This window comes from Solenopsis invicta, chromosome 11 (assembly GCF_016802725.1).
Source record: "Solenopsis invicta isolate M01_SB chromosome 11, UNIL_Sinv_3.0, whole genome shotgun sequence".
In the NCBI taxonomy this organism is placed as follows: Eukaryota; Metazoa; Arthropoda; class Insecta; order Hymenoptera; family Formicidae; genus Solenopsis; species Solenopsis invicta.
In genome coordinates, this window is record NC_052674.1 from 15,382,961 (window position 1) to 15,398,435 (window position 15,475).

At 33.4% G+C, this 15,475-nt stretch overlaps 1 protein-coding gene across 2 annotated transcripts; it reads left to right on the plus strand.

Moving 5' to 3' along the window:
• Positions 1 to 1,271: 1,271 nt before the first annotated feature.
• LOC105203715 (putative nuclease HARBI1) lies at positions 1,272 to 3,977 on the plus strand. Of its 2 annotated transcripts, none has more exons than XM_011172592.3 (5): positions 1,272 to 1,542; positions 1,907 to 2,141; positions 2,292 to 2,621; positions 2,704 to 2,848; positions 3,465 to 3,977. In XM_011172592.3, the coding sequence occupies exons 2-5, from the start codon at positions 2,079 to 2,081 to the stop codon at positions 3,863 to 3,865; spliced, it is 939 nt and encodes a 312-aa protein (XP_011170894.1). In that variant the 5' UTR covers positions 1,272 to 1,542; positions 1,907 to 2,078; the 3' UTR covers positions 3,866 to 3,977. The 2 variants fall into 2 exon arrangements, with proteins under 2 accessions (XP_011170894.1, XP_039311052.1); XM_039455118.1 differs by having other exon boundaries at positions 1,272 to 1,496.
• Positions 3,978 to 15,475: the final 11,498 nt, after the last annotated feature.

Consider the following 15,475-nt stretch of genomic DNA (forward strand, 5'->3'; position numbering starts at 1 on the left):
ATTAAAATGAATTAATACAATATTTACAGTTTCATTGTAGATGATTGTCCTTTGTAAACAGTTGTATTGCTTCTACTGTCGAAAATGGAAGGATTTGGGGTTTCGCAGGAATTGTATTAATAACATTGGAATCGATTTTTTGCTCTATTGAAATCAATCGTTCATTTATTGTTCTAAAATTAATTAATTACAATTAGTAATATTTCTTTTATTAAATCAATATCACATTAAGTGTATAAAACTGCCAAAATGTAATATTCAACAGTAACAATTAAACTAATTGTTTTAATGTTTAACACTTCATATTCATCAATATTTCAAAGTACACCAATTTTCTCAAACAAGTGTATGATTTTCTAAAACGTCAGAAATGTAAAATATATATTAGGAAAAGATTCAAATTTTAATAAATGTTAAAAGAAATAATGGAGTCAACTTATATCAAAATAAACATAATTTGAAACATATGTAATAAAGTCAATCAAAATAATTATAATTATAAATATCCAAATATTTCAGCTATTCTTACTTTCATAAGTATACTCAGACTCAAAACATAATAAATTTTAAACTGTTATGAAATATTTATTTAGTCATATTATATAATATACATTTTACAATTTTTTCTAAAGAACACTCTCATATTGTATGAAAACCTTGTAACAATACGCCCCTCCGCCGTCCGTGCGCCTCCGTTCCGTCCACCGAACGACGAACGCCGAGCGTAGCGGGGAACCACGTGCGCGCACGGCCGATCTTTGCCGTGTGACCACGCGGCGACACGCGCGCCGACTGTGGCGTTCCACAACGCTCTCACTCTAGTTTGGCCGACCGAGCGCGCGGATTGGCTTGCCCAGCCGCGCGTTCGGATATATAAGCCGGCAGTGGGAACGCACAAGATCAGATCCGTCCGACTACCCGACCTGTCCTGAGACCGAGCATTCTCGATCGCTCCCTGAAGACGAGCATTCTCGTCGCTCTCCTGCTCATCGACGGGCATTCCCGTCGATCTCCTCGGCCGAGTATCCTCGACCAGTCGACTCCATAAATTTTCGCAAGATTAGTTACCGAATGAGGCTTGAAACATAAAACTTTTGACCAAGACTGTATCCATGGAAACAGTAGCGGGATTCTCTAACTCCTTAACAACGAATATCGCTATCGTTATCTATCGATATCGATGATTATCGCAAAAGGTTATTTTGTAACTAGGAGATATCGACAATTCTCGATAACTTGAATCGTTAAATTCCGATAGTTATCGAAGCCGCATCGATATGTCTGCGACCGGAGGTCTCGCTAAGTTATTAACGATAGTCGGTGTGAGTCGGTAGTGCGTTAGTGTATGAAATGTATACGTATGTGTGTAATACGTGTTCCCGCAACCATGATTTGGAGGTTAAGTTGGTGTCTGATTGTGAATATATCAAGTGGCCTTCTTAGTTTTTGATTCGGTGACTTTAATTCTTTTAAGAATTGGAAATCCATAGGGCAGCGTAAGAAATTCTATTAGGAATTTTAATTTATTTAGAACGACCAAAGGTCTGTAATACATTAATGATGATTAATGATGACTTTTGTTCTTTGCATGTTTTACTTGTGTTTTTAATAAGTATGTATATATTCTATTTTGATCTTTAAAATACTATTAAAATGAAGTTAATCTCATTATATTTAATTTAAATATTAACTTAGGAAATAAAAACTTTTCCTAAGTTAATACTTTCCTTTTTTTTTAATAATTTTTTAAGTGGTATATGCAATAGTCGGCTATGTATTTCAAACTGAATAAATATAATAAAAGAAAACTTAACTTCAATTTTAGATGAATAATAATGAATTTGTGTTGTTAATTTAAACTTTTAGTTTCTCTAATAAAATAATTATTTAATTTTTTTTGTTATAGGATGGCGCTTGGCTATCTTGCTGCAGACTTACAATTACTAGAAGAACGTGTCCAACGCTTGGAACGAAGGGCACAACGACAACTATTACGAACAACGGAAAATCCGTTCGATTTGACGAACAACGAATTTTAAGAGCTGTACCGCTTAACACCAGATTAAATTTTTTATTTAATGGATGCGTTAGAACCTCGACTTCAGCGAACAAGGATTACCGGGTTATCTGCAGAAAAGCAAGTAAGAAAATCATTATATTTTTGTTTTATTATGACAATCATGTTTATTGTTTTTAAGATTATTTATGATATTAATATATGTACGAAGCCCAAATTAAAATCTGTTATTTCCACCTCCTACCCAAGCTATTAATATATGTATATTTTGTAGATATTGTCAGCAGTACGATTTTATGCAACTGGTTGTTTCCAACGTCCTGTGGGTGAGCAGTGGGGCATTTCTATGAGTCAAACATCGATCAGCAGATGTATCCACAAAGTGACAGATGCAATCAACGATTTGATTTTTAGACAGTGGGTACAATTTCCTATAACTCTAGCAAGCAGGCAATTAGCAAGAATACAATTTCAAAATGCACGTCAGCCATTTGAAGGGGCTATCGGAGCGATTGACTGTACTCACATTGCAATTCTTGCTCCGAAAGAGCATGAAGAAGCCTACATAAATCATCACGGATATCATTCACTGAATGTACAAATGGTAAATATCTAAAAAATATTAACTTATACAACATCATGTCTTATATTTTAATAAATAATTATATTTAATGTTAATCCTTTAGATATGTGATCTGAATTTAAAAATATTAAATGTGAATGCAAGATATCCTGGAGCACGACACGATGCATACATATGGAGTGCTTCTGCTGCACGACGTGTTATGGAACGCACGTATATTCGCGGTGAACGGCGAACATATCTCATTGGTAATTGTATTTTAATTTTTATGTTATAATTTTTATGTTATAAATTATTGCTGTAGAAAGCTTTCATTGTTGATGTATGACTTACATAAATCAAAAAAATTAAAAAATACCATTTGTGTGTCAAAATGGATTGTGGTGCTTAATATCTTTATATAATTTTTTAAATACAATTTTCAGTTTCTATAAACTGTGCCGATATAGTTCGTCGGACTAAAATCACAATTATAAACTGACGCTATAAATATCTATTAAATTAACTTTAATTGAATTATTTAATAAATTATTATTTTAATTGATATTATTTCTAGCGTCACTTTATGACTGTGGATATAGTCACACAAACCATATTGGCACGAAGTTTACAGAACTGAAAATTGTATTTAATAATTTTTATGATAAATATGACTATTTAGCAGTCCGCTTCAGCTGGCAAATGACACTTTTTAATTTTTGTGCTATTCACATAGTGATCACATACTTTATTAATCATTATATACATCATGTATCGTTCATTATTTAGTGCATGAATTCTTTAATTTTGTTTTATTGTAATGTAAATTGCATTACTTAACTTTAAATGAAACTGAAATAAATGTATCATATATTGTTTATACAGGTGATTCAGGTTATCCTTTGGAACCGTGGCTGTTAACTCCTTTGCCTCGAGAACCAGAAGGAACTCCACGTTTCATGTATAACGAAGCGTTGTGTAGCGCGAGAAATTGTGTCGAACGGCTTTTTGGTGTACTGAAGTCTACCTGGAGATGTCTTTCTCGACATAGGGTTTTACAATATGATCCTGGTTTCGCTGGAAAAATTGTCAACGCTTGTGCAGTTCTCCATAATATGCGGACTGCTCATGGAATATTTCACGATATAGTCGACGAATTTGATCATGATGATCATATATATGAAAATTGTAATGATGGTGACATTAATCCAGATAACGGTCGTGGACCTCTTGCTATTGCACGACGCATTCAAGACCGTTTAATAGCAGAAAGATTTGGCAGATAAGATTATACAAAGTGTAAGTTTAAAATTAATCAGAAAATGTAAATATTGGATAAAACAATTTAATAATATTACTTATTTCCTAATATATAGATAATTTAAGATAAACACACTTTTAATTTTTGTTAAATGAAAAAAATGTTTGCCTATGTAGAAATGCTAACAAAAAATTTGTAATAGCTCAAATTGTACAAATTGATTCTTCAATTGAAAATAAGTTGTAAATAAAAAAAGGAAAGAATATAAACACATTTTTACATTTTAAATACGAGTTATTTATTTAAATTCATTTTGTAATAAAATAAATAAATTATTGCTAAATATCTTCAACCAGTTGACAAAAATATTTAGCATATATTGACTAATAAACTCTCGCACTGTAGTTGCTTCGTATTAAAATGCATCAAATAATTATATATACCTTTGTTAATATTTTTGACGAGGCTCGCGTGCGTATTCTATAACTATCTTTATATTTATCACAGTTCATACATACCTATTAGTGATTTGCGACATTTTTAATTAGATAGCTAATTTTCGTTATTACAAAAAATAATAATAGAATTATTTTATTGTAACGTAACCGATATAAAGATATTCTACCTACGTTTATCAAGTGAAGATGATTACAGATGATTAGGTTAAATTTCTTGTTCGGTGTTCATAAAATTAGGCACAACACTCCAAAGTTACTAAATTTTTACTCTTTAAAATCTGGCAACGTTGCACAACTATCGAATTATTTCGATACGTCTGTAACGATATTTGCATCGAATATAATCGTTAAAGCCAAGTTATAGAATCACCCGCCGTAACGATTATCGATAGCGCAAGCGACGATTGTCGATAGCTAACGATACCGACAATCATCGTTAAGAGGATGCTAAAGTACCGACATTTACAACATTAACATTTCTTCGAATTGGCTTTACAGAATCACAAAATTTTTTTTTAGAATTGAAATACGCGTAAAATAAAAGGGTGGAATAGTAAAATTTACAAGAATATCGAGCAAAAATTAAATAAATGATTAAAAATTCATTAGTGTCGCTGTCACCTGAGGTTAACTTTACCTTAATACAGAAGTTGTGTAGCTCGTATGTACAAAATAAGAGTCACCCACCCTTCAGAAAACATGCACGAATAACACTGAGCGTCTGAAATTACGATTGAACGCCTAACAAAAAAGTTTAACTTATGTGCTTTTACCACATGCATATTTCGCTCAGCACAGCAGAACTGTCATAAACAGAGCAGTAATGGCGTCCAATAATAATTGATAGATCTTTTCGCAGATGGCGCAAAAGTCGAAGGGTAATATCGCTCGGTAATGTAGCGCTCTCCTGCTCGCAAGTTACAATGACAAACCTTACAAACTCAAATTAAAAAAAAAATTGCGCAGATGTGCGCATATACATAACGACACGGTTCGCTCAAAACATAGTCTATTTTGCAAAAATAGAATTATTTTTAAATCTCAGATCCAATTGGAAGTCGCTGATTCCCGTAAAGAAACGTCTCTCTTGCGACTTCATATTGAAAATAATGTTGATTTTTTAATAATTAATATCATGTTTAAAATTATAGTTTTGTGGATACATTAGGTAATTTATCATAAATATATTTACCTTCCTCGCAAACACTTTTATTGACCATAGTGTTGAAACAAAATTGTAGAATATATATATATATATATATATATATATATATATATATATATTCATATAAATGTTTTGAAAATATTATTTTTCAGAATAAGTATAAATGAAAAGAAGGAACATAAAAACAGCATCTATTTATTTATATTTTTAAATTTTACATTTTGTACATATTTGTAACAGGACCAATTGTAATAATTCGTAAGTTTTTTGTATGATATTGTATTTACTGTATGTACATGCAGTCTGTATTTTTAAAGTTATACATAAATTGAAATTTCTTTAAAAAGCATTTTTTCATGATGAAAGTCTCATCAATCAGGTTCAACTATGTTATACGGCATACAATGTACATACAAATTTAAACTAAAAAATGACAAATGTTTTAATTATTATGTATCTGTTATGTTAATTAATTGTGTAGTGATTATAATCAATTAAAAATATTAATAGTAGTATGGTCCGCGCTTAAAAAAAATTACAACCCAAATGTATGTACTATTCGTTCTAACGTCAGTAGAAAAAAATGCGTAATATTTCATTGTTTTTTATTATTCATAATGACTTTTATGTATATAAATGCAACGTACATATATATATATATATATCTATATATATATATATATAAAACCGAATAACGATTTTACTTGTGCTACCATATTATTTCAGTCTTACGCTCTTCTTGTGCTCTTCACCGCGACTTTTCCTCTTATCACTTTTCTTCGATCGGCGTGAGTCATGCAAAAGCGTTTTGTCTTCCGCTCGGCGACATCACGCTCGATTAACAATTGTCGCGGGGAACAGTTTTTCACAAAAGGTACAGGCTGGTTCCTTCAATTGGATATCAATAGAAGAAACGCGAGTGAACACCGTAAATTAGTTCGCTAAATCAGTCGCGTTAATTCCGAAAAGGCGTTTCGTGGTCTCGACAGTCTAAGAACATTAATGATAAAAACGATCGAATAACGGTACACGTACACATCTATTTGATCCTCGAGCACACTGGCGCGAAACTCTCATCGAATTTACGCACATTCACGCACGTATAAAATAATGACAAATATGTGTATACATACATAGCAAACACATGAGTGTAACCATAAAATTCATAAACGCCAAGTATGTTGTCCAACTAATCTATTCATTAATCCGTAAATGCTCGTGTGACTTTTCCTATTTATTTTTATTTATAATTAATCATAAACTCTGAGAAACTCTATTTTTAAACGTAGAATAACAGTTTTCAAGCGTTTACAGAAATTTAAAGACATCCATATTTTTAATAATATTTTGTTACGTAATACATTTGATTAGTAAATTTGTGGCTTGCGCCTGGATCAGTTCAACGCCCACGCGAGCACTTACGAAATTAACAGACATTTATTAATCAAACTTTTGCCATTTTTCACTATTACTAAATACATCGAATATTAATTAAAAGAACGAACGAGTATATCCTATTTTATATCTTTAATACAACAACTGAAGGATTCGACGTATCCTCCGTTAAGGTCGCGAAACATACGCGCCAGTGTTCAAGGTTCATTAATTAACGATCGAACAGCGAACTCTCGCGATACGGAGGTAAATCTGAGAAAAAGGTGTAAATGCGAGAGAGAAAGAGAGACTAAGAGAGATCCGTAGTGGAATAATACGCGCCGCAATTAGTAGAACGTCCGTGGACTGACACTGACACGAGTAGAAACATTATTATCGATAAGTACGGCACATAGAAGAATATTTTCTTTTCTCTCCTACAACCAGACGAGGGTGTGCCGAGGGTCCCACAGAGCGAGGCACAATTATTATTATCAATAAACCCTAAATGCTCGATTATCTACAAACGGATATCATTTGAGTTGTGTAGTCCCGATAAAGAAGACGAACGTTTCATCCATAACTGAACATTCGGCTGAACGTTTGAGGTACCACTTATCTCGTAACACAGGTCGGAGTTATCTCACACCGTTCGTCTTCATAGTATCCCATCGAATCCATAGAATTTGCCGTACGCAATAACAATTACTCTACTTAACAACTAATAAAGATCGCTATGCGCAATCGGATCATTTTGTAAAAATATTACAAAAAACATAAAAATGAATACTCGAAATTATAAACTAAAGAAACAAAAATTAAAAAATTTTGAAGTTTAAAAATTAAAAATTTTTACATTCAGAAATAGTATTTCTCACTCAAAAAAAGAAAGGGTAAAAAAAACTATAACTACTATTTTATGTCATAAATTGAATTAATACAAGAAGAATAAAATTGATTAACATTTTTATAATAAAAATTGGAACACCACACTTAATTGGTGCCACGAGTGTATAGACGTAATTCACACGTATATATCACGAATACTTTTTTCAACAATTATTTAAGTAGTGACGAAAGTGAAAATAGTATGCCGTTTGTGGCATCGGCAACACCGCTTGACGAGTCGAGACGGAAGAGGCAACATGGCAACATGGCCGTTTTCCGTGGCCGACCGTCCGACGCGGTTTGCGACTCGCGAGCTTTCCCCCTTACCTCACCGCCCCGCCGCGCAGGGCTAGGTGTGTAGCGGAGGAACGGGGGAAAAGCGAAGCAGTAAGATTGCGCTCCGCTGACTACAGATCAAAATCGATCGAAAATGCATAACGATATCAAGTCTTAAAAATTGAACAAGATTTTTTTATAGACATGCATACATATGTACACATATATGTATATATACATGTGTGTGTGTGTGTGTGTGTGTGTGTGTGTGTATGTGTGTGTGTGTATGAATATATATATATATATATATACACATATCTAAAAAAAAATCTTGTTCAATTTTCAAGACTTGGTACGTCCATATGCATTTTCGACGGATTTTCATCTCCAGTCAACAGAGCGCAATCTTACTGCTTCGTTCTTTCCCCGTTACTCCGATTTACACTTGGTCACGCGCAGCGGTGAGGTAAGGGGGAATGTTCGCAAGCCGCGTTGGACGGTCCGGCCACGGGAGGAGCCGACGAAGGAGGATCTCTCAAGCGGTCTTTTTTCTTCTCGAGCTTTTTTAAACAATTACAAATATCGAAAATTACCTATAGTAGAGTTACGAAAAAAGCATCGTCAAGTTAGCTGCGTAGCGTCAGTGAAAGAACGTTGCCAAGTATAGGTCTTATAAGTTAGTGAAACAAAGTGAGCAGAACCTGTTAAAATTATTTTTTTTTTTGTTGCTCGTTTGTTATTAAAAAGCTGCCTTTGAAAAAAATTTGTTGCTCTGTAAATTTTTTTTTTTATAATAATGTTCCGCTAACGGAAGGTTAAGTTAGTGGGACATCATATGTATAATAATGAAATTGAATATAAAAATAATATCAGAATTTGTTGCTAATTTGTTGCTCATAAAATATGTTTGTTTCGAATTCGTTAATCAGACACGATAACGGAGAAGCAGGCAGATGAAGAATAAGCAATCAGTAAATAATCTGTTGCTCTTATGCTTAGTGGACCAAAACCATTCTCAGATATTATAACATCGAAATAATACGACTCGAATTTGTTGCTAATTGCATTACGTTAAAAATAATTAATTTATTAGAGAAATGCAAACGCCACTTTTCTTTCTTCATACCGACGTAACGAATTTTTGTTATATTGCAGTTGAATAAATTTCGATTTTTGTTTATTTTTGTAATGTTTCCTAGAACATTTTAGTATCGATTTCATACGAGTAAGAAATTTATTGATCGCGTAATAAACTTTAGAACTTAGTGTTCGCGTTTCTCGAATAAATAAATTACTTTTAACGTAATGCAATTAGCAACTAATTCGAGTAGTATTATTTCGATGTTACAATATCTGAGAATGGTTTTGGTCCACTAAGCATGAGAGCAACAGATTATTTACTGATTGCTTATTCTTCATCTGCCTGCCGAGGAGTTCTCCGCTGTTGTGTATAATTAACGAAATCGAAACTAACATATTCTATGAGCAACAAATTCTGATATTATTTTTATATTCAATTTCATTATTATACATAATATATTGTCCCGTTAACGTAGTCTTTCATTAGCGGAAAATTATTTTTAAAAAAATCAACAGAGCAAGAAATTTTTTTCGTTGGAAAATTTGTAGCAACAAGTAAACAACAAATAAAAAAAAAAAATAGTTTTAATTGATTCTGCTCACTTTGTTTTGCAAACTGATAAGAAGTGCCTCATATAATAAAGGTTTTAAATTTGATTCCTGAGGACGAAAATCTTTAATACTATTTTTTTTGTAGTAATTTATTACTTTATAAAACTCTTAATATATTTGCTAATTTTTTTTAACGTTGTTATGATGAACAATTGTGTGAGTTACCACACTGTATAAACGTGCGACGGTATGCACCCATAGTGATGCAGCACTGTCCTCGCAACAAGTTGAAACGCGCCCGTGACGGGTAGCGTGACGGAAAGCTTCCGAACGGACGACCGATAGAGCGAGAAGGAGATGTTATTGAGGCATCGCGCCTCGCGCAAAAACATTAGAAGTCGTGACAAGACGTGGACGTGGTATCGGTGGATAAGTCTAATTGTGAAAGTGTGTGTGTATGTGTATATTTCTGTAGTAGGTGTTTAAAACGATATGGTAGTGAAATATAGTGCCAGAAAGTTACCTCCATATGTGGCAAGGCTTTCGAGAAAAAAAGGCTGGTTAAAGAGGTATGTATAGATCATGTTACATTTTTCATATTACTTTTCACCGAAACATTTTAATGGGACGGTCATGACAGACAAACACACACATAGGCAGACAGACAGACAGACAGACAGACAGACAGACCAAACCGATTGATACATTGTAGCAGGGTTGGGTATTATTCAATAAGTTAATATTGAAATAATAAATTTAAAAATAAAAATATAATTTTATTTTACTTCTTTATTGAACGACAAATAAAAATTTATTCGTTATTCGGCCTCTTGTAAATAATAAATAAAAAAGGTATAGCCGGATAAGCATAGAAAAATTGCACTTGAGGGGATCAAATTGGGGCTAGGATCCAAATTTGAGATAGGAAGAAAAAAAATTGTTCACCAAGTTTCAGCCCTCTATCCCTACTATTTATTTCTTTAGAGCGCTTTAGGTGTTTTTTAGTTTTTAATATTTTTTGCTCTTCTAATTAAGCGATTCTTATGAAAAAAATATACAATATAAATATCATTAACATACATTAAGAAATATTTTAATCACTCTATATATTATATTGTATATTTTTGTATCTTATATTTTTTAATGTTAATCATGCCCATCCCTGGATTGTACCGAGTTACATATTTTCAAGGTAATTAAATTAATTATTTTGAAAATATTTTCAACGTAATTAATTTAATTTTATATAAACTGTATCTAACTGTGGTAATTGCATGTATAAACGAAAAACATAGCATCTATTTAGACGGAACTAGTAAGCGTCTATTTAGATGGAAATGGAAAAATAAAAATTTATAGCGTCTTTTTAGACGGAAATAGTAAAAAAAATTGGAAGTAAAAACTAAAAACGTAGCATCTATTTAGACGGAACTAGTAAGCGTCTACTTACATGGGAATAGAAAAATTCATTTGTAGCGTCTTTTTAGACGGAAATAGTAAATTAAAAATTTGAAGCGTCTATGTAGACGGTACTAGTAACATTAAGAATCTATATGTGCAACTAAATAAATTTATAATTACTTATAAAAGACACAATAATATTATTTTGTACATTAATAAACTTTATCTTTTTTACAGGCGATTAAAGGCGCAAGAAACCAGGAAGGAAAATACAAACGACGAATACGTTGATTGTTCAATGTCGTCGGAATCAGTGATCACTACTGATGTCACTGATTTGGTAACATCGCAGTGCGTAAGTATAATAAAAGAAAGTACATGCGAAAGTGTAGACAAAAGGGAATCCGACAATGTTGTCGAAGATACGCTTTTGTTAGAAAAAACAAATGAATTGGATATGAATTATATCCAAGAAAATTTACCTAAAGGTAGATTTATTATGGACCTGTCTTATTATACACGAGAGTTATACAGGACATATATAAATCATAAGCGAGGTATAGATTGCCAATTTAATGATTGGGTACCCGTAAGTTACCGATTCTTTGGATTACGGACGGAATTGCATTTTAAGTGTCGTATGTGCAACTATGAAACAACCATTTGGTCAGAACCCCCAGAATCTGATCAGCTAGAAATAAACGCAGCTGCTGCAACTGCAACAATTACAGCTGGAATTGGTTATTCCACGCTGGAAGAGGTGTGCGCGGGCATGGATGTACGATGCATGTCCGAGGTGACCTATATTGAAAGACGAGAAAAATTAGTTGAAGAATTTGCGAAAATTGCCATGGAAAATATGAAAGAGGCAGGCGAATTAGAAAAACGACTCGCAATCGAAAATAATGAAACAATTAACGGTATTCCGTACATAATTGTTGTAGCGGATGGCAGCTGGATGAAGAGATCGTACGGCACTGGTTACGATTCACTTTCCGGTGTTGGTGCCATTATTGGTTACCGCACAAAGAAGGTTCTCTTCATTGGTGTCCGTAACAAATATTGCGCTATGTGCGAATTAGCGGAGCGAAAAAGTTGTGAACCAAAAGCTCATAAGTGCTATAAAAATTTTGATCGCAAAGTAAGCTCCACAAGGATGGAAAGCGATGCCATTGCAGAAGGTTTCAATTGTAGCATCGAAATGCATGGATTGATATACAGGGTGTCCGTCCATAAATGTCCGAGCAAATATCTCGTAACTGGTTGAAGTTAGAAGAAAGTTTAATAAGGAAAATTTACATGGTTTTTAGTCGGCTACAAAATGCACGTAAAGAAATTTTTTTTACTCGTCACCTTCTTGAGTTATGAAGGTCAATGTAGGTTTTTTAAATGGGTACCTATAATTTTTTTTGCATATTTACATAGTAGAGGTAATTTTCAATCAAAATTATATTAGGAAAAAAATTGCTACGACGCATCGTTTACGAGATAATCGGCATGCAAAGTATTAAAGTAATAATTTGGATCGAGTATTGTTGAACAAATTTGGAATATCAAATAGGTTGAGAAAGTAAACATTGTTTTTTCATGAAATATTTATTAACAAATTAATTAAGAAATGGTTCGAAATTGTTACCATCATGATCGATACAGCATTCAACGCGTTTTATAATGTTTCTTATTGTTAACTGCAGCATTTCTGTTGTAATACTTTCAACAGCTCTAGTGATTTTATGTCGTAAATCTTCTTCATTTTCAGGAATAGTTGCATAAACAATATCCTTAATATACCCCCAACTTCTGTTGTAATACCACATCTCGAGCATATCACACTTTTCCGTAATTGTAAACATTGTTCTCACGCGCTCGTATGAAGTCTGTTATATCGAACAGGATCGCTGACCTTCAACTTTTCAAAATACACGACTGTTTGATTTGTAAATAAAGTATTTGTATAGCACGTAATATGAATTACAGGGTAGTATGAGTCTGTTAGTCAATCGTCTACATACGAGCGCGTGAGAACAATGTTTACAATTACGGAAAAGTGTGATATGCTCGAGATCTGGTATTTAAGTATGCGTAATGAAAATGAAGCACGATTACTTTATCAACAAAAATATCCAGAACGAAGAATACCAAATAATCGTACATTTCGACGAATTGAAGATCAATTGCGTCAAACAGGATCGCTAATAAGACAACGATGTACAATCAAAACAGATGAAGAAAAAGAGACAAGTGTGCTATTAAGTTTTATTGAAAACAGACGTACATCCATAAGAACAGTAGCACGTAATTTAGAATTATCGAAATGTTACGTACACGCTGTACTAAAAAAATTCAAATTCAAACCGTTTCGTGATAATTTAGTACAAGCTTTACATGAAGGAGATGCAGATCGCCGATTAATGTTCTGCCACTGGCTTCGAGTTAATTATCGCACTGACTTTGGTTTTCTTAATAAAATATTATGGTCTGATGAATCTTGTTTTTCCAATTGTGGTATGGAAAATCGACATAACGTGCATACTTGGTCCGATGTGAATCCACATGCGAAAAGAGATAAAGATTTCCAACGCAGATTTTCGGTGAACGTATGGTGCGGAATCATCGGAACAAAAATTATTGGACCTTTCTTTTTCCATGGTCATCTTAATGGTGACAAATACTTGGAATTCTTGCAAACAACTTTCTCAGATTATTTACGCGATCTTCCATTATCAGTTTTTCGAAATATTATTTTTCAACAAGATGGTGCTCCAGCACACAATACACGTGCTGTAATTAACTTTTTAAATAATAGATTTCCTAATTGTTGGATGGGTACTAATGGTCCTGTACGATGGCCACCGAGATCTCCGGACTTGACACCTTGCGATTTTTTCCTTTGGGGGTATATTAAGGATATTGTTTATGCAACTATTCCTGAAAATGAAGAAGATTTACGACATAAAATCACTAGAGCTGTTGAAAGTATTACAACAGAAATGCTGCAGTTAACAATAAGAAACATTATAAAACGCGTTGAATGCTGTATCGATCATGATGGTAACAATTTCGAACCATTTCTTAATTAATTTGTTAATAAATATTTTATGAAAAAACAATGTTTACTTTCTCAACCTATTTGATATTCCAAATTTGTTCAACAATACTCGATCCAAATTATTACTTTAATACTTTGCATGCCGATTATCTCGTAAACGATGCGTCGTAGCAATTTTTTTCCTAATATAATTTTGATTGAAAATTACCTCTACTATGTAAATATGCAAAAAAAATTATAGGTACCCATTTAAAAAACCTACATTGACCTTCATAACTCAAGAAGGTGACGAGTAAAAAAAATTTCTTTACGTGCATTTTGTAGCCGACTAAAAACCATGTAAATTTTCCTTATTAAACTTTCTTCTAACTTCAACCAGTTACGAGATATTTGCTCGGACATTTATGGACGGACACCCTGTATAAAACACTCATCGCAGATGGCGACAGTAATGTGTATCAAGCGATTAAAAACAATAATCCATATCGCGAACAAAAGATACCAGTGGAAAAAATAGAATGCAATAATCATCTGCGTCGTAATCTGCGTCGTAAGCTAACAACTGTGGCTCAAACGACTCAGCCGAAGGGGCACAGAAAGCGTGGATTTATCGAAACACGAAATGTTGTACAAAAAAACATTTTGAAAATTCTGAAAGAGATAAAAATCGCAGCTTCTGTACGAAGAGAAGAAATGCAACCTCAACATTATAAGGCTGCAGAGCTACGAAAAGACATATTGAACATTCCTAGCCATGTTTTTGGTCAGCACAAACGATGTAAGGAACGTGGTCGTAAATGCGAAAATGATGAAACTGAGAAAAATCACGTTCCTTTTCTAAAAGTACATGGTCTCTATCAGAAAATAGAAGCTGCTGTTACGTACTTAGCCGCTTACTCTGAAAGCTTGCTGCTGGATGTATCAAATAATGCTGCAGAAGCATTAAATTCGATAATCTGCAAAGAAGTGTCCGGAAAGCGAATTGATTTTAGCAAACGAGGCTCTTACAATGCAAGAGTTGCAGGAGCAGTTTTGCAACACAATACGCAACAAGTGCTTACAGAAATTCATAAAGGCATGAATAAAAGTGTTCCTCCTGTTGTCGAAAAATTGGAGAAGCGACGGCAAATGAAAATCGAGAGAACCAGAGAATCTCGTAGAATAAACGGTAGAAAACGGAAATTCAATCGTGAATCAGGGACAGATCGTCATTACGATCCTCTATCACAAAAGCCAGATCTTCCAGAAGATGTGTTCGAACAACTTCGTAAAAATCAGCTAAACAAGTTGTTGGACAATGGAAAAAACTGGAAGCAAATTGAACAGGATACGAGAGGACAAAGTGAATCCGGACTATGGTTGGCACATAGACAAGAAATGCTAACATCGTCC

What these genes read in the sequence shown, in the direction of transcription:
- LOC105203715 (XM_011172592.3), top strand. Translation starts at nt 2,079, where the DNA reads ATGGATGCGTTAGAACCTCGACTTCAGCGAACAAGGATTACCGGGTTA. An exon ending in ATTCACTGAATGTACAAATG is followed by an intron (nt 2,622 to 2,703) that starts GTAAATATCTAA and finishes TTAATCCTTTAG; the next exon opens with ATATGTGATCTGAATTTAAA. An exon ending in ACGGCGAACATATCTCATTG is followed by an intron (nt 2,849 to 3,464) that starts GTAATTGTATTT and finishes TTGTTTATACAG; the next exon opens with GTGATTCAGGTTATCCTTTG.